This window comes from Eriocheir sinensis, unplaced genomic scaffold (assembly GCF_024679095.1).
Source record: "Eriocheir sinensis breed Jianghai 21 unplaced genomic scaffold, ASM2467909v1 Scaffold179, whole genome shotgun sequence".
Taxonomy (NCBI): domain Eukaryota; kingdom Metazoa; phylum Arthropoda; class Malacostraca; order Decapoda; family Varunidae; genus Eriocheir; species Eriocheir sinensis.
The window spans coordinates 412,023-431,378 of NW_026111172.1; the positions used below are offsets into that span (position 1 = coordinate 412,023).

Sequence of the window (19,356 nt, forward strand, 5' to 3'; positions counted from 1 at the left end):
TAAGCTAGTGGTAAGTGAAGAGTCAGAGTGAAGTGTACTACTAAGGAAGAATATTAATCTACAGAAGCTGTGCAAAGTGTTTACATATCTGCCTCCCACGGAGTCTCCTGACGGCGACACGGAACCCAAGTAACACGCCCGGCATAACAATACCTAGTCAATGAAGCATTCTTTTTTTTTTGTGTGTGTGTGTGTCAGGGGAGGTCTATGCTGTGTTGTGCTGTGTGTGTGTGTGGTCTACGCTGTTCTATGCTGTGTTTGTGTGTGTGTGTGGTCAGTGCTCTGTGTGTGGCTATGCTGTGTGTGTGTGTGTGTGTGTGTGTGTGGAATATGCTGTGCCCGTGTTTGTGTGTGTGTGCGTGCTGTCTATGCTGTGGTGTGCTGTGCTTCTATGTCTGTGTGTGTTGTGCTGTGTCTGTGCTTGTGAGTGTGTGCGTGTGCGCGTGCGCTGTGGCTGCATATACGTGTGTGTGTGTGTGTGTGTGTGTGTGTGTGTGTGTGTGTGAGAACGTTCTATAAACACGGTAATATTTTAGTGTGCCATTTTTCTATCCGTTTTCTTCATCAGAAAACCATTTTCTCCTACTCAGCAACCAGTGACGTCATCCATAGCCCCGCCTTCCTGCGCGGTGGTCCGACTTGGTATATGTAGACTTAGGCAAGGGGGTTCTCTCTCCTCTTACTACGTAAAGACTATTGCACCCAATAACAATGCCACAACTTAAGAAAAGATAACAGGGCTAATATGTCTGCAACAATACACAAGAAATATCCTACACCGTAAGCAGACTACCGGTGTTAGCAAAAGTAAACACATAGAAATAATTATTATAACCCGACACAATAGTTACAATGCAGCAACGGAAGTTAACACCACCAAAAAGACACAACACATAAACAAACACGAAATATAACTCCAGTGCCCAGCAGTCACAAACACACCAAGTTATGTCACGGTACTCCCGCATGACATTGAAAACGAACACTAAAGCACAAAACAAGCAAACGAAGCAAATACTACACTCGCAATTAATATTTAGACTTAAACACAAGTCTCAGTGTCCAATACCGGCTCGACGTTACATTCACGTTACCAAAGCGCTAATAAATGGAGCCTAAGCGCTGATCGGACAAGCCGAAAAGCACTGAATGGCACAGACTGATATACAGTCGGACACAATCACGAGGCACTAAGCATGCCCCGGAGTCAGTTCAGTCCACAGGCTCGCTTATAAGCAAGTTACCAGAGATGTGCTCGCTACGGTGGTTCCTGAAGAGACTGCCTTAAACTGCTGAGGCAATGCAGGAGGTAAAGGAGATTCTGGGGTCCAATTATTTAGTCAACTGAAATGAAACCTACTACTGGGCGCTGAACGAACATTTGAAACATACGAGAAATAGTGAAGCAAGGAGCCAACGAGAGAGGGGAGAAGTAATAGCTTCTCACAGATACTCACTTCGTTACTTAACATGCCTTTCAACAACTTATCCCTAACAACGCCTGAGACTGAGAGGGAACTCAAGTTCCCAAGTCTTGGGTGAAATTTTCCGTGAACCTCCAAGTCAAAAAGTAGCCCAAAGAGAAAATCATGCATATAAAAAGTAAACACCCATCTAAACTTTAATTGTAATATTGAATATAGAGAATTAAATTTATAAATATATCAAAAGAGATGCGATGGCTGAGTGGTTAGTGTGCCGATCCTGCGTTCCGCCTCGTCCTGAATGATGCGGGTTCGAATCCGCCGCTACCACCGATTTTTCAGTCACTGCCGAGTGGCCAAAGACTACCCACATGCTGTCCTGAAAACCACCTATCAACCCAGACACTAAAGGACCTGTTCAAGTGAAATTAAAAATGAGCTCCTGCGGCAGCATGAACCAAGAATACATGGCGCCACTATAAACACTTGCCTGCGCCATGAGGGACTCAGGCCGATCACAGGCTCCTAAAGAGAAGCCTACTGGCGTCATAGCCCATGACGTAAAAAAAAAAAAAAAAAAAAAAAAAAAAAAAAACATGATTTTCCATTTCCCTATCGACGTGAGATAAATTGCGACCTTGGCAACCTTAAGCATGGTACTTAACCTTTACTTTTCCACGGTACACCGAGCCACGCCGCCACGCTACAAATTAAAAGAGAACTTGAGCTTGTGCACAGTTATAGGGCATTATGAGCGATAAAGATTGGTACTACTCAATTTGAAAATTGGTCGATTTGTTTTGAGTTAGGAATCTTTTATCCTAAACCGCATGATATTACTTTTTTTTTTTCCACGATTTCAACTGCATCATCTTATGTGGCATTCGGTTAACTTACAGGTGTTACTTGAGTTTTGCCATCACAGATTTTGATATCTTGTCCAATGAATCTTCAGAAATTTCATAAAAATATTTAATTTCTTCCACTTTCCTTCCTACCAACCCCAACTCTCTCTTACACACACACACACACACACACACACACTCAAAAGTTCCCTGCACTGTAGCTTTAAGTGTCCTCTAGTCCCTTAGATCTAGAGCACTCATCATGGAGAAACCTGAGGTTGGAAGACTTAGAAACTCTGGTTATGGATCCTAATTGGCTTGCCAAGTAGGGTGCCGCAAACCTAAGGTTTTGCTCCAGAAACATAACCTGAGACAAGTTTACTCTGAGCAGCCCAGCAAACTTGTCTTTTGATATTTGCATCAACAACTTCGATGATTATCATTTAGCTTTTGGGTCCGATTCTTCATGCATTCCTTCAGAAGGTCTTTGGTTGGTACGACTTGACGATGTTCAAAGGGTATCCTGGACAATCATCCTGGCTTGTTGCTGTTTTCTGCAAGGTGACGCCGATTTTTTTTAAAGGGAGATAAGTCAGCCACCTCAAATTATCGCCCAATTAGCTTAACATCAGTTGTAGGCAAGATGTTGGAGTCAGTTATAGCCAGGAGCATTCGGGACCATCTAGAGAAGCATAGTTCAATTCATGACAAAGCATGGGTTCACGAAGAGTAGGTCTTGCCTTACTAATCTATTGTCCTTCTACACTAAAGTAATCGAGGCGGTTCACAGAGATGAAAGCTATAACATTCTTATCTAGATTTCAGTAAAGCATTCGACAAAGTCCCCCATCACCGGCTATTACTAAAATTGTAGGCTCACGGCATAGATTGGAGAGTCTTGAACAGGATCAGGGCGTGGCTTAGTGGTAGAAGGCAGAGAGTGCAAATCAAGGGTAAAAAACCTGTATGGGGCTGTGTTATGAGTGAAGCCCCACAGGGGTCAGTGCTGGGTCTGCTGCTTTTTATCATTTACATCTGATTTGGACACAGGAATTAATAGTGATGTTAGTAAGTTTGCAGGTGACACCATGATCTGTGAAGTAATCCAGTCAGACCAGGACGCTAGCGTTCTCCAGGATGAGCTTGACAGACTATATGATTGGGCACGGAAAAGGCAGATATAATTCAATGTCGGGAAGTATAATATTCTGAGCGTAGGTAGGAATAACCCCTTACACAATTACTCCTTAAATGACACTCTTCTAAGCAGGTCTGGGTGTGACAGGGAATTAGGAGTCTTAGTGAGCATTGACCTACGTCCTAGGGCTCATTGCATTCAGGCTAAGAATCGTGCAAACAGGGTACTGGGTTTCATCTCTAGGAGCGTAAGCAATAGGAGCGCTGAGGTCATCCTGAAACTTTACTTAGCACTAGTTAGACCTCATCTTGATTACGTGGTTCAGTTCTGGTCCCCCTACTATAGACTGGATATCAAGATGTTAGAATCTGTACAGAGAGGGATGACAAAAATTATTCAAGGGGTGAGAAACTTGCCTTATGAGGATAGACTGAAGCATTTAAATCGACACTCTCTAGAAAGGCAAAGGTTGTGAGGAGAACTGATCGAAGTCTATAAATGAATGAAGGGCTGAAGGGGATGTCAATAGGGTTTTGGTTGTAAAAGAGCCAGGTAGGACACATAGCAATGGTTTTAATTTTGACAAATTCAGATTCAACAAAGACATCGGCAAGAATTGGTTCACCAGTGGAGTGGTGGATGAGTGGAACAGACTTGGCTGTCATGTTGTGTGCCAATACCATAGGTACATTCAAGAAGAGGTTGGATAAATTCATGGATAGTGAGGTAAGGTGGGGGTAGACTTAAAGGAGCTACCTTGTATAGGCCAACCGGTCTCTTGCAGACTCCTTACGTTCTTATGTTCTTATGCTTGTCGTCTGCTTTATCCCGCTTGCAAAAGCCCAAGGAGTCAACACCAAGAGGGCAGCAGCTGTGCATGGGTTCAATTTCTATGTGGTTTTATGGACACATATGAACTGACTTTACCCGTATGGGCCGTCGCATGCAGAGCCAGGCCCGCGAAAGTGTAAAGTAAAGCAAAAAATGACCGACGTAAAAGAGGTTTTCAGCAATAAACTTTCACAGGAGTATGTAGGGATAATTAAGGAAAAGTTTTGTGAGAAAACATTTATAGGTGTGTGGTGCAAAATTCGACCTTTTAATAAACCAGTAGATCACCTTAATTGCTTGGCATTTCTGTGTTATGTGTTAGTCCGTTGATCAGTTAGAGTGGTCGAGTTTTTATTTTATTTCATTTATTTATTTATTTATTTTTTACGTCGAAGCCTGTAGCACCAGTAAGCTTTTCTTGAGAGGCCTGGTGGTCGGCCCGATCCCGTCATGGTTCATGCAAGTGTTTTTAGAGGCGCCATCTTTTCTTGGCTCATGCTGCCCCCCGGAGCTTATTCTTGAATGACTTGGACGGTTCTTCTAGAGTCCGGGTTGATCCGATCACTCCCGGTCAGCCAATCGGGGCCTAACAGCCAGCAAGATATGCAATATTTCCGGGGCCGGCGGCGCACCTGCGGTTTACCGTCGGTGTACCGCTACTTACCTCAACTTGACATCGTTATGCAACAGAAGGTCAGAGTGTTCAGCCTTATTTGCTTCTAGTTGAGATCAGAACAACCGTTTCTGAAGACTTCTGGGTTGAACTGAATTCACAACTTTGAGGGATATATCCATGACTTCCTTCATATTCAACTTCTTACCACATAGTGCTTGTTGATGAATAAATGCAATGATTATTAAAGTAGTTAGGGAACCTGTCGTCACTCTTGCATAAAGCAGTGAACCCACTGATTCAGCCAGCCATTGCAGGTGTTCCAACAGTTGTTATTGACAACAGCTTACTCAACGGCAACTGTGTACGATGAACAAAATCACTGAAAGTCTTAAATATGTCTTCACCCCTAGTTTTTCCTGTTAGTGGTAGGATTTTCAGCTGTTCCTCTTTTGTGCTCATGTCTTTAAACACCAATCTAATAAAAATGCACAACTGTGATGTATCAACCACATCAGTAGACTCATCAAACTGCAATGAAAAGAACCTACACTCACATGTGTCTTTATGCAGCTGTTCACTCACTTCCTCAGCCATACTTTAACTGTGCCTTATGACAGTGCTTTTTGATAACTAAACATCCCTCAGAGAAGACAGAATTTCAGACATTTTTGAAATTTTCAAACAATGATTCTGCTGATTCTAAAAAGGCCTCCTTGAATATTTTATTCTAAGCTGAGATTTCAGGTCATGAAATTTCCTCTTTCTTAGCTCACCTTTAGGTGGGAAGTCATTGTCATACTTTTTGTGACAGCTTTTGAAATGCCTCTCAAGATTTCTTTTTTTTTTTTGCTAGAGCTGGAGACACATGACATCTCAGGCCAACACACTTCAAGTTATTCATGGTAAAAAAAATAAACTTCCTCCCATTCACTGTGAAAATGGTACGTTTTGGCCACTTTAGTGCTTGGTCCAGCACTCATTTTTGTTAAACAATTTGCCAATAATCTGTATTTGAAAAAATAAAGATATTACTGCAGTTTAACATGACAACTGTAGCTAGGCCAAAGTTTCAACAATTGTGGTTTCCAATACCAGAGACAATTCTTTATGCTGCCGTGTAAAGAAGGTGACTGGGAATGCAGTATCAAAGAGTAGTTACCAGATAGGATTATCTCTAATTTTGACAACTCCTTAATATTGACTTTTACTTTTCATTACCAAATTCATTAATATAATATTTATCTTGTATTTTTAAGCATATCAAACCACATGATAGTTTAGTACACAATTGATGAAAACTTGCTAAGCAATTTCCTGGCCAGGAGTGAGCCAGCACCAGTCCTGTATGGACGCGAATGCTTCCTGACACATGGGACGCGAATGCTTCCTGTTACACAGGGAGGCGATGCACAGTAGCTTTTCTACACTTGTGATTCTCATATCTTCATAATGATAATCTATTCCCAGAATGAGAAAAAAACAAAAACAAAAATCAACACGATAAGCTCACGTTTTGAGTTTTAGGTACAGCGGGCAACAACAGTAATAATAATTTATCACAATGATTTTGATGTAAATTTAAATATGAATTTTCTATGCTATAGCATTTTATGAATGATAAATCATTAAATGTGATTTACTAAGGCTGCTAAGCCATGCGATCAACTCGAGACGGGTTTGTGATCGACCAGTCGATCACGATTGGCGGACTGGCCATCCCTGGCATAGACATATGCCAATGCATCTGTATACAGGTGGGCATTTTTGTTAAAATATGGTTATCGTTCAAGATATCGTATATCTGGCAAGAATATCACATGAGGCAAATAATAACCAATATGACAGAAATCCCTGTGAATCTAGCAGAAGTTATCTATCTAACTGGCAGAGTCAATCATACATCTAGCAATTTTTTGTAAGTCTTAAAGAAATTAACCTATGTCTGGAAGAAACTCTTGTATATTGGACAAGTTATCACATGTCTGGCAAAGTCTGATGAAAACTGATTAAAGTCTGGCAAAAGTTTTCTTGTGTGTGGCAGAAGTTATTTGTATATGAATATGGCATAAATTTTCACACATCTAGATGTTAATGAAATGTCTGACTGAGATCAAAAAAATTCTTGATTCAATGCTTTATTCAAATCATAACTCCATACTCATCTGTAACAAAATTAGAAAATAATTATAAATGGAGACACTGTCAATAATGAGAAAGAAGATAAAACAAGAGTAAGAATTAATAACAAGGTATCTGAGTGAACATTAACCAAAGCTACTCATACACTAACATATTAAACATCTTAACCAATAAATCCATAACAAATCAAGTATTGCAGCTGTGCATTCAGCAAGCTGTTGTGTGTCTGGCAGGATATTATATGTCTAGCAGAAACTGTGCTATGTTTGGTAAAGGTTTAATACATTTGGAAGAATTTATTTGTATGTACAGCAAGTTATATTGACCTTCTAGAATAAGCTGTAATATAAATAGCAGAACTTAATTGTACTATTGGTAGAAATTGACCCACATCAGAATTATCAAAGGTCCCATCAAAGCTTTTGTGTGTTACCAGGATGTGATCGTATGAATACGAAACTTGTCATACAGTTTACCTTCTCTCGACCCGCTTCCTTTAGCATACAAAATAAGTTAATAGAAAGTGTTGTACGTTTTGCAGAAGTTAGTGTCCATATAAAAGAAGAATATAAATTTGTCTGTCAGAAAATATTATACATCTGGTATATATTGTGAGTGTTGTAGTAATATCGTGTTTTTCCCTCCTCTAAAAGTTTTATCCTTGAGATGGTGATGAACGAAATAAATGAAAGCAACAGAATGAGAAAAACAAAAAAAAAAAAAAAAAATAGACATATTCAATATTTTGTATTTGGTGGGATGTACATTTTATAGGGAGTAACTTCCTGCCCTCATCTTTGATCTCTTTTGATAAGCTTTGCAGCATGCAGGGGATATACGTGGAGACATGTACTCTAAATATCATAAATTTCTGGGGCTCATGGATGTGGACATAAAGGATGATAGTAAAATAATTACATACCTTGCTGTTTAATATTATGTTGAAGAACAAAAGAACTCATTTCTGTCTTTTGTTGTTCAGTTCTTAAACTTCATCTGAATTATCTCCCTTTTAACACCTGAAAAGATAAAATAGTTATTAAGAGAGCAATTTAGTAGAAAATATATACACGTATCTATCACACTGACTCGATAACCAAGGAAAATTGCATTTAACCCCTTCACTGCGATTGACATGGATTTCGCCTTCACTGGTAGCCTTCTAACATGTACTCCCAGGTCTTTCTCTGCCTCTGTGGTGGATAGTGGAGTGTTTCCCATGTGGTATTGGTATGCTGGATATACCCTCCCAAGGTGCATGACTTTGCATATGTCTTCATTGAATTGTAGCAGCCACTTTTTGCTCCACTCATGTAGCCTGGTGATGTCTTCTTGTAGGAAGTCCGCATCCAAGGGGTTGATGTATAATGTCCTGAAATGTCATGCACAGCCACACACTAATTTGTAGTATCCAGGAAACACAGGTAGCTAATGAAAGAAATAGATCATATGAAAGAATCATGAAATGGTTTCTAGTGAGCCACAAGCCCTATACAGTGAAAAGTTGGAAAGTTTCGTTTAGTCGGCGCAACATCTGTGGTCATATGCTGGAGAGAGACAGAAGGGGAAGGAATTATAGGAGAAGGGAACAGATCCCAGGAGACGGGACACAACCCCCAATTAATACCTGGTACCCATTCACTGCTGAGTGGACAGGGGCGTAGGGTATCGGAAAAGCCGCCCAAATTTTTCCACTCCGCCTGGGAATCGAACCCGGGCTCTCTCGGTTGTGAGCCGAGTGTGCTAACCACTGCACCACGAAGCCCCCCTATACAGTGGAACCTTGGATCTCAAACTTAATTCGTTACTAAAAGATTTTTGAAAACTGATTTGTTTGAAAACCTAAATCATTTCTCCCATATGAACTAATGTGAAATGGATTAACCATTAATCACCAGGGTTGTCCGGGATTCTGTCAAGAGGCCTAGTTTGTGTTGCTGACGAGACGGTGCTAGGCCCAAGAGGCTGGCCGTCTATGAAATCTCACTTTGAGTTGTGGTCTTGCCATGTGAGGTGCTTTTGTCAGGCTTCTATGTATAAAATAAATTTACAGCCCCATTGTCCAGGATTCCGGACAATGGGGCTGTAAATTTTACAGCATGGGCCAAAACAACCTGTGCTGCAAAAGGGCTAGGAGGGTCTGGAGCATCCCAGGGGAACATCTCGACTCCTCGTGTTGCAAGTTTGAGCAGCATACATTAACACTGTGACTGGCTGTGATTTTTCCAATATACACTTCGTTTTTTCCTCCATTTTTTGCACATTTTTTTTTTAAATGCAAATTTCATGGCCTTCAGTAATTTATAATCAAGTTTAAAAGTGCATATATTTCATGTGTTAAACAGTCATACTCATACCTCAGTTTACGAGTTTAATTTGTTCCAGAATTCTGCTCACAAACAAAAACATTCGTGAACCCAAATGAACTTCCCCATCGAATTTAATGTGAATCCCATTAATGCGTCCCATATCCCAAAAAATATTTTCATAAAAATCATTTTAAATGTTAATTTATATAGAATAAAAGTAATCTTACAAACAAATAGCAATGATAAATAATATAAAACACAAATCAGTGTGCTACAGTTGTTACAGAGACTTTAGCAATTGCTAACTACGGTCGAGCAGTAGGCTTTGCACTGGGATTTAGCAGCCGCAGTTTCCCTATTCTCGAGGTACCGGAACTACATTCAACCTTCAACGTGAAGTAACCCGACATATCGTCCAATATGAAGGGCAAACGGGAGTCAGTCATGTCCATGAGGGCATACAAGCCACCGAGGATCGCACACCGTTCCTGCTGTTGCGAGCATAGTATCTGCCGTTCCTGTTTTCTTCTTTGCGACACCATCCCTTTTAACCATCTTTCTGGGGGACATTGTTAAAGCACAAAGAACGCACACTGTAGTGCTGAAAACACAAAGATAGCTCACCAGAGCACAAATGTAACTGGAGATGAGCGCGTGGGTGCTATCTCTGCAAGTGTACAATGTGGACTGAGACTAGGGTTGCCACCCTTTCCTTAATTAAGATACGGAATGCCATTTGTTCGGTTTTGTCTGTCTGAATGGATAAGCAGATAAAATTCAGTATTTTAAACTGTAGTGAGCGCATTTTTCGGTGAATCACAAAACCAGTCCATAAAACTGTTTGTCTAGGGTTGTCCTTAAAATATGCGTACAGTATGAAGCGTGACATCCCACCCCCCTTCCTCCTGCCTTCACCAGCAGCGGGCAGTGGCTGTCAGTCATGGCAGGCTAGAGAAATTTTAGGGTTGCCACCCATTCCTTAAAATATGGATTCGTTCTGTATTGGAGAATGGGATGTTGCATTCCTTATTTTTCTGAGCTCAAGGTAGCAACCCTAACTGAGACTCTATTCCCAGCATTTTCTGCTTTGAGCACTCTCATCTTGCAGTGAACAAAGGGAACCCATGCTCACATCTTCCAACTTGTACAAAGAGACACACCAGTCCTTGTTGACAGACTGACTTGGTTGGCTAGGCTGACGTCAACCGATAAAGTCGGTCCTATCCCGGTAATGGCCTCTGGTCCCTCCTCGGAGGTACGTACGCGCTTGACCCAGACGGGCTCCATATAGCCCGTGTCCACACCCTTAAGAAAAAAAAAAAAAAAAAAAAAAAAAAAAAAAGACTTGTAGAAGCAGGATGCTCGAACACCAAGTCATCGCTTGTAAACCAAGGCATTTTTGTATATTTTTTTTGCTTGTAAATCAAAACACTCGTAAACTATGGCGCTCATAAACCGAGGTATTACTGTAAAGGATTAAACTTTGTGCCATTTATAAATGTATTTTTGAGCCCAAAAGTTTGTCCAAAATTCTGGAAATGTCTAGTGATAATGTAATATTTGGAGCCCTGATGATCAGGGGTTAAGGGAAGGATCCGCTTATGTTTTTAAAATTGGCTGAGGTTGTTGATTTTCATGGATGTTATGTGTAACATTGCCTTCATCATCATACCCGAGTTTCAAGTAAATAGTATCAATATGTATTAAGATATATTGATTTTTTTATTTTTTGCAAAAATTTCAAAATGTATCTTTTCTGTCATCTTTGCATATTGTTTTTTTGCCACTTGCACACAAAATACTTCATAACAATCCTAACAAATCGTATAATTTTTTTTTTTTTAACCCGCAAACTGCTGTACGCCTTCTGGGCGGCTGAGCGGTAAGCTGCTGTAAGCCTTCTGGAAGCGGGCTTTTCAAACAGGCGCCAAAAAGTTTCCGCCGCGGCTTCAGATACTGCCAGAAAAACATTTTTGTGATAGAAAAATCTAAGAAATATGCAGGATACAACACATTTCGAGCTACAGATATGTGTATTGTAATATTTATGACACGTTTATGTAACTTAGATATCATTTATTGAAGGTCAATCTCTCGCTGATATAGCCGCACTAGGCGACGCACTCAGAATCTCAGTCCCGCAGCTTACGGGTTAAATCTAATAAACTTACTCAAATTATTTTTTTTATTAAATCGTGGTCTAAATTTTTTTGTGCTGTACGGAAAAAGTATGACCTCTATCAAAAAAAAAAAAATTATACAATTTTTTCTAAATTAAATTAAGTTTTTACTCCAAAATTTTTATGGCAATCGTAAAAAAAATAATGGAGGAGATGCATTTTATGTTGTTGTAACCCTTGTTTTGAGAAAACATCGATTAAAGTTTTTTTGCCATTTTCATGTCATAGTGTACTCTAATCAAGTTATAATGTAGCAAACCTCATATCATATGGTTGTTTATTGCTCAGTAATCATACATCTCTGTGAACTTGTTATCATCACCCCCTTTCAGCTTGAACGTTTTTGGTGGAGCGTAGCAATATTATGTCTGGCATGCAGTGCACGCAACAGAAAAGGTGGTGTCCCATCTGTCAGAAGAGGCACTTACTGTGAGCCGCTGCCTGCATTTCCTTTTAGAACACTGTAAGCCAGCGACCAGAGACTGAAGCTGAATAATATATTTTCGGTCACAGATTGCAGTAACATCAGGCACACGAGCGCTTGCAATCTGTGACCGTGACAATGCACGTGCCAAAGTTGATGGTGGTGGTGTGGCAGCTGACGTTTGTGCATCAGCTGAGGCAGGGAGAGGAGGCGGTGGTGGCGGCGTAGGTGGATCAGCTGAGGCAGGGAGAGGTGGTGGTGGTGGCGGCATGGGTGCATCAGCTGAGGCAGGGAGAGGAGGCGGTGGTGGCGGCGTAGGTGGAGATAGAGGAGGCAGCGGCTGGAATTGGTGATCTGCGTTCTCTCTCTCTCTCCGCTTTTCCCTCGCGTATTCCGCTCATTTCCTCTTTGTTTCTACACTCTTGGGTACTTTAGGCATGTCTGAAAGAATTCAGAGCAATGGCAAGGCTAAATGAAGGCATATGAGCGAATGGGAGGCAAGTGAGAGAAGCAGCGTGAGCGTAACCTCTCCCCCTCACGCTTTGAAGTGCACTGGCGCAGGCCAGCAGGCGCAGGGGCAGCCCTGCACAGAGCGCCAACATGGTGTAAACGCTGCCTGACGTATGACCGGGCGTTTATAAGGCATTATTTCATCACATTCATTGAAAATAACGTAGCAACGTGACCCACACTAGGACATGCGCGCCACGCCCATCTACAGGGCATTTAAAAATTGGCTCGGCAGGACATTTAAATTTGCGGGAAAGAAAAACAAACTGGTGTTCGATAGCCTACACATAGGCGGTGTACACAGACCCTTAACCCATAAACTGCGCAATTAAGATTTGGGAATAGTTCCTGGGTGTGCAATAAATGGCAAAACAATAACCTGCTGGAAAACAATTTTTAGTATTACAACACCCAAGAGAGACATGTTGAGCACCAAATAGTGCAAAAAAAAAATTAATAATTCACCTAATGTGGCAATGATGGCGGGATAAAGGTTGTGGATATGAGGCGACCTTGGGAGCGCTGGTAGTGACGGGGTAGATAGGACGGTGGCAAAGGGAAGATGACACACAGCACAGTCAACGTTTGAACATTCTCTTGCCACTAATTATTCATTTCAGTTACAACAAACAAATTATATCACAGGAAACTTCACTTTGTCAATTTCGATAATCAACCTCTTGCGCATCATTATCAAGAGGCCAGTCATTAGTCACACCAGCAATATTCTTGTCAAAGTTTTATGAATGTCTGGCACAAAATCTGATCCATCAGACCAGACGAATGGAATACACGTTGTCTCACGTCTCTGAGGCTCCTGTTCTCCCTCTGCCTCCCCCTCCTCTCCCATTCCAGCTGACACCCCTCCCTCACTCAGTTCATTAGCCGAGTCTTCTCTTATACCCCCACTGTCGTTTTCCTCATCTTTCTGCCACTCTGAATCATGGGACAGTGATGATGGTGTCAGTGAGTGACTAGGCTAGTTAGTAACTTTCTGCACTGTTGGAGAGGTAGCGTGTCTGTGACCTTGAGCGCCAGAAGCATGCTCACGCTTGCCACGCTTCCTCAGACCAGCTGAATCTGATGGTTGAATACAATCTGAATCACTGTCTCTTTCAAATTTGTCTACTACAATCTTTCTCTTTACCAATACTTTCTTTTTACCCCCTTCCATGCCTCCCCCTCGGTCACGACTGCAGGAGCTATATGAGACTGGTTGGCATCAGTAGATGACATAATTCTGCTCTCCATGGCTGCTAAGGAGCAACTAATATGATGATGGTGACTCCATGGTGCGAAAGAGGGATGATGTTGCCACACGAGGTTCATTGGAATATACTTTGGCATTGCGGGAAATATAAATATTCACCTTGGAACATGTGTCATCTTAAGGTGTCTGGCGCAGTCTAACTCATATCATCTTGAGATGTCTGGCGCAGTTTACGGGTTAACCTCAATTTTGATATATTTTTCATATTTCCATAATATCCTATGGTGGATCTTCCCCTTAACCTGGTAGCAGTGGGGATCATGTTTCTTAATGGTCCCTCTAAGCGAGAAAAATGAGAAAAAATCACCCCTCACACAAATCATTTCATAATATATATCAAAGCATTTGTGATCAGATTATGTATCATCTATTTTGGGGGGTTTATATCATGGCATAAATTTGGCCCGTCGCTGCTACACAGTACAGCCACAAATTTAGCCCGTCGCTACTACCGGGTTAACACATTGCTAAACCATAGATGATCTCTCTCTCTCTCTCTCTCTCTCTCTCTCTCTCTCTCTCTGTTTAACTCAGAGTGGGCACCTGTCACTAGTGGAGTCCCACAGGGCTCAGTTCTTGGCCTAGTGCTCTTCATTATTTACATCAATAATGTGGACGTTGGAATCAATAATCTCATTAGTAAATTTGCAGACGACACAGAGATTTGTAACTCGGTCCTTACTGACAAAGACAGATAAAGCCTCCAAGAAGACTTCCATAAAATTTCAGCTTGGTCTGAATGATGGAAGATGCCCTTTAATATAGATAAGTGCCAGATTCTTCAAGTTGTAACAAGAAATAAGAAGTTCGATTACAAAATGTGGCGTCAAACTCAAAAGTGATCAATACATCAAGGACCTGGGTGTCATAATTGCATCAAACCTAAAATTATCACAGCAATGCATTGATGCAGCAAATAAAGCGAACAGAATGCTGGGCTTCATTAAGAGAAACTTCTATTCAAAAATAAAGATTTAATAATCCTGCTTTACAATAGTTTAGTCAGACCCCACTTGGAATAAGCGGTTCAGTTTTGGTCTTTCTACCATGCAAAGGACACCGCTAACTAGGTGTTTAACAGCGAGCAACAAAAATTATCCCTTCCTTGTGCAATAAACCTTACGATGAAAGGCTCTCAACTCTTAACCTGTTTCCTCTTGAGAAATGTTGCCTCCGTGGAAAATTGATTGAATGTTTAAAAATAATTAAACCACTCAGTGAGTGAGTGAGTAAGAGGGGTAGGGACATAGCTGGGCGTTATCGCGATATTTTATCGCTGATAACAAAATCGGGGTATCGGCCATCCGATACTTATTTAAATATATATCAGTATCTTCGTTACTTTTGTAACCAAACAAGCGATAATCGTTACTTTTTTCCACCTCTCAGAAAAAACCCCGTTGTCTCCTCCCTACTGCACATGCGTGGCCCGGGCGCTTGGTGTTGTATGAAAAAACTTCGGGGTATGAAATATCTTCGGTGAAGAGATTTCATACTTAGATCATCAACATAAAAACACAAGGTTATTTTTTATGTTACATTCAAAAATCAATTAACTTTGCCCAAAAAATGATTATTCACTGCCTCAAATTTGATATTCCATATTCGTTTGTGAGCATGCCATGATATTGAAGGCACCCGGTGTTGTGTTATTTGGTGTCCCATCGTCAAAAGCTGGCGCTTTTGTTTACAAACACTGGTCTCTCGTGAACTGCGCATCCTCAGACCAGTAAGCGTAGCCCTGTACAGTCTCACAAAGCTTTTTAACACATTAAGAGTTGCTGGAAAGCTGAATCAGACATACAGTACCACCATCCTTGCTGTTTCTAGAACGACACTCTGTACATATAAATATAACTCGTATAGAGTGTCGTTCTAGAAACAGCGAGGATGGTGGTAGTTGTACTGTATGTCTGATTCAGCCTTTCACCAACTCTTAATTACGGTTAAAAAGCTTTGTGAGACTGTACAGGTCTACGCTTGCTGGTCTGAGCATGCTCAGTTCACGAGAGACCAGTGTTTGTAAACAAAAGCGCCAGCTTTTGACGGTGAGTACGCTAAATAACACAATACCGGTTCAGGTGTTTCTAGTATTACCATCCATATGTACGTGTCAACGTGTGGTTTTCATGTTTTGTAAGTTTTCTAAAATACAGATAATGAAAATTTGAATTCATCTGTTTTTTTTTTTTTTTTTTTTTTTAAATATCAATATAGTATCGTTTTCGCCTATCGGATTTATCGCCAGCTAGTATCGGAACTGTGGATTTATATTTGTGTCTCCAGTTAACGAATATCGGTTATCACCAATAAGGTTTTCCATTATCAGTTATCGGTTATCGGGAATAAGGTTTTCTGTTATCGTGCCCAGCAATGGGAAGGGAGTGGATGTGTCTGTGTGAGCTCCTTGCTCCTCGGAATTGCTGAGTCGACAATGGCAGGCCGGGAAGAACTAGGAGTCTGAGAGACTCCTGTTGTATCTGTGAAGATTTTACAGGCGAGAAGTGGATTTCATGCCGTTTGTGCCCAAAGTGGTGTCATGTTAAGTGTACTAATTTGACTAGAGTCAAGCAGGATAATATACAGGAAATCCCCTATATACGAAAGGGTTAGGGACTGAAAAAACCTTTCGTTTATCGATTTTTCGTATATCGAAGCCATTTCCCCCATAGGATTGTTAATAAATAGGGGGGTTAGGGACCAGCGCCAGCAAAAAAAAAAAAAAAAAAAAAAAAAAAGTTAAATATAACTATGCTTAAAAGCAATTTACTACTCACAATACAATGAAACGCAAGGCTCATAAATAATTAAAAACAATTACCATTTCCTGTTCCTTTAATGTTATAGAAATGCATTACATATGTTAGGACAATCCCCTCTAACTCGTCACTACAACTCATCACTTAACATTGCCAATGTTTACTTCCCAAGCTGTGAAAGGCCAGTTTCGACTCTCGTGCCCGAAACACGTGCCAAACAGTACAGAACCGCTCCACTGGACTCCCCCCCCAACCCACTCCATCACCCTCACGTTTCCTCACGCTGGCTGGGATGTGTTTCGGATTCGAGTCGAAGCAAGGGGTTCACAAACTGGCAACGCTAAGTGATGAGCGTTGAAGTGGAGGGGACTGGACATGGACACTTGCTGCCTAATCACTGCGAGTGTGCGTGAGGCTGTTGACTGTGCGCGGCGACCGATATAGACATCGGCAGAAACAGTGGTGGAAACTGTACTTTTCGATATATCTAAGCATGTCTTTCGTGAACCGAAAATTGTCCTATATTTTTCACTTTCGTATATCCGAATTTTCGTACATCGAGCTTTCGTATATCGGGGATTTCCTGTACCTAAAATAAATTGGATTTGCACTCCATGTCTTCATAAAGCATCCCTCATTACCCACATTGTTGAAAAATTGGATAAATTTAAGCAAGAATTATCTAAAGAAATATTTGTGGTTAACCCTTTTGTTGCTAAACGCTCACAGCGAGCACTAGCATAACTTGCCGGTGGTGCTAAACGCTCGCTGCGAGCTCCAGTCGCACTCAAATTTGCAGCGTATGAGTGTTCCAACACTATTTCTCATTCCACAGCATTGCCAATTCAATGGGTTTTTCAGTAAATTTGGAGAAAAATCATATCAGCCGCGCGAAAAATCTACAGACGAGCAACTGGTGGATGTTGTTGTCCAATATAGCGACATTTTTGCATAGCTTCACCTATCACATGACTGATATTTTGACCAAATAGTTGTAAATTTTGCGGATGGCAATACTGCCCTGCCAGCACCCCATCATCAAGAGATCTACTCAGTAGTTGCCTTACAGCTGACCGTCGTGCACGTGTAAATGTACGTCTTCACAGGCAACACCCCTGAACGTGCCTGTATATTCGCAGGAGAGGATTACATTACCAAATCTTATAGATCTTGGCCTCCTCATTCCAATGGTGTTTTTGTTTTTTTAGCTGTGATGAATAGTTTTTGAGATACAGAGGTTAAAACTGCGAGCACTAGCATACTTGCTGGTGGTGCTAAAGCTCCCACACCCCCTGAACGTGCCTGTACACTCGTAGGAGAGGCTTACATAACCGAATCTTATAGATCTTGACCTCCTCTTTCCAACAGTATTCTTGTTTTGTCGCTGTGACGAATAGTTTTTGAGATACAGCGGTTAAAAGAGATCCCCTTCCCCTGCTGGGGTGCCCAAGCGCGCCTGGGGTGATAGTCTCGTTGCGAGCGCTTAGCAAGGAAAGGGTTAAAGATGAGGTTGAGTCTTGGGTGTCCAGTATAAAGGAGGAATTGAGTGAGGTGGCAGGCGTGATTTGTGCTGAGCAGACAGCAGAGTCAGGTCGTGCTAGTTTTGCTGACATAGCCAGATGCAAGAGAAAGAAGAATCTCCTTGTTGTCAAGGCCTTGGGACTTGGTGTCCCGGGAGCATGGCTTGAGTCAATGGAGGGGGATAAGGGAGGGTAGGCTTGGCAGAACAAAGGCAGGCCTACAAGCCAAGCAAGTTTGGGAACGCTGCAATTTTTTAAACTGCAGTCCTGTAAATAAAGGCATGGATGGATTGGGTTGCCCATATGTTATATACGGGCGTTGCGCTGAAGGGGTTAAAATTCAGCTGAAAATAATGTGAATCTAATGGATGTTAATAAAGAAATTACTTACCTGAGTTGTTTGAGGTGATGAAATGAACATCTAGTTGACCTTGAGTCTTTACAAGATCTGCAAACTGTTGTGTTCCTCCACCCACACCAAAATAATGTGTTTTGGCAGCTAATAATCTGCATAAAAGTTAAGAATCAGTGTAACACTTCATCAAAATATTTCTGAAAAGTAGGCTATATAAGTTAAGGTGCATTAATAATATGAAGAAAAATAAATGAACAACAAAATTATGATTGGTTAAAATGAAAATAATCACTATTAATGGGATTCTGATCACTAATAAAGAGTAAAATTAATAAATAGAGTAGATGAGTATTGGGCAATTGTCTGGCAGGATTGAATGTGTTGAGGAGTGCCAGAACAGGGATGCCACTACCATGACAGTGCCTTGGGGGAAGTTCTCATGAGGGGAATGGATATCAGAGATATAGATAGATTGATATGCATCTGCATGTGTCAAAATTACTGGAGAAACAAGTGAGCATTTTGAGATAAAAATGGGCTTAAGGCAGGGGTGTGTCATGTCACAATGGTTGTTCAATATTTATATGGATGGTGTTATTAGAGAAATGAAGGGCAAAGTTGGGGAAGTTGGAGTAAGAATGTTCGATGAGGGAAGGAAGAGGGTACTGAGTTCAATACTGTTTGCTGATGACACGGTGCTCATTGCAGAAAATGACAGTGACTTACAAAATTTGGTCAGTGTTTTTGACAGTGTCTGTAATAGGAGAAAGCTGAAAGTAAATGTCAACAAAAGTAAAGTGATGGTTTGTGAACAAAGTAGAAGCGAGGTTGTAGATTTTGTATGCCCATATAGAGTGGAAATTGAATGTGAAAAAGAATGCAAAATAATTTTGAATGGTGAAGAAATGGAGGAGGTCAATGAGTTTAGGTACCTTGGATCAGTTATGTGTAAGCATGGTGGTATGGAGGGTGAGATAAGAGAAAGGGCATTGCAAGGAAGAAGGGTGGCAGGGTCTTTGGGACGAATCATGAATGG

General features: G+C 41.1%; 1 protein-coding gene across 2 annotated transcripts in view; it reads right to left on the reverse strand.

Annotated features, from left to right (window-relative positions):
• Nucleotides 1-6,973: 6,973 nt before the first annotated feature.
• The window catches only part of LOC126990588 (histidine protein methyltransferase 1 homolog), a 102,821-nt gene continuing 90,438 nt past the window's right edge, over nucleotides 6,974-19,356 (reverse strand). For both annotated transcript variants that reach the window (XM_050849224.1, XM_050849225.1), the window contains exons 8-10: nucleotides 18,357-18,472; nucleotides 7,916-8,012; nucleotides 6,974-7,016 (exon numbers count right to left, since the gene is read on the reverse strand). In XM_050849224.1, the coding sequence (XP_050705181.1) occupies nucleotides 7,972-8,012; nucleotides 18,357-18,472 (157 nt within the window). In that variant the 3' untranslated portion in view covers nucleotides 6,974-7,016; nucleotides 7,916-7,971. The remainder of the gene's footprint in view (nucleotides 7,017-7,915; nucleotides 8,013-18,356; nucleotides 18,473-19,356) is intronic.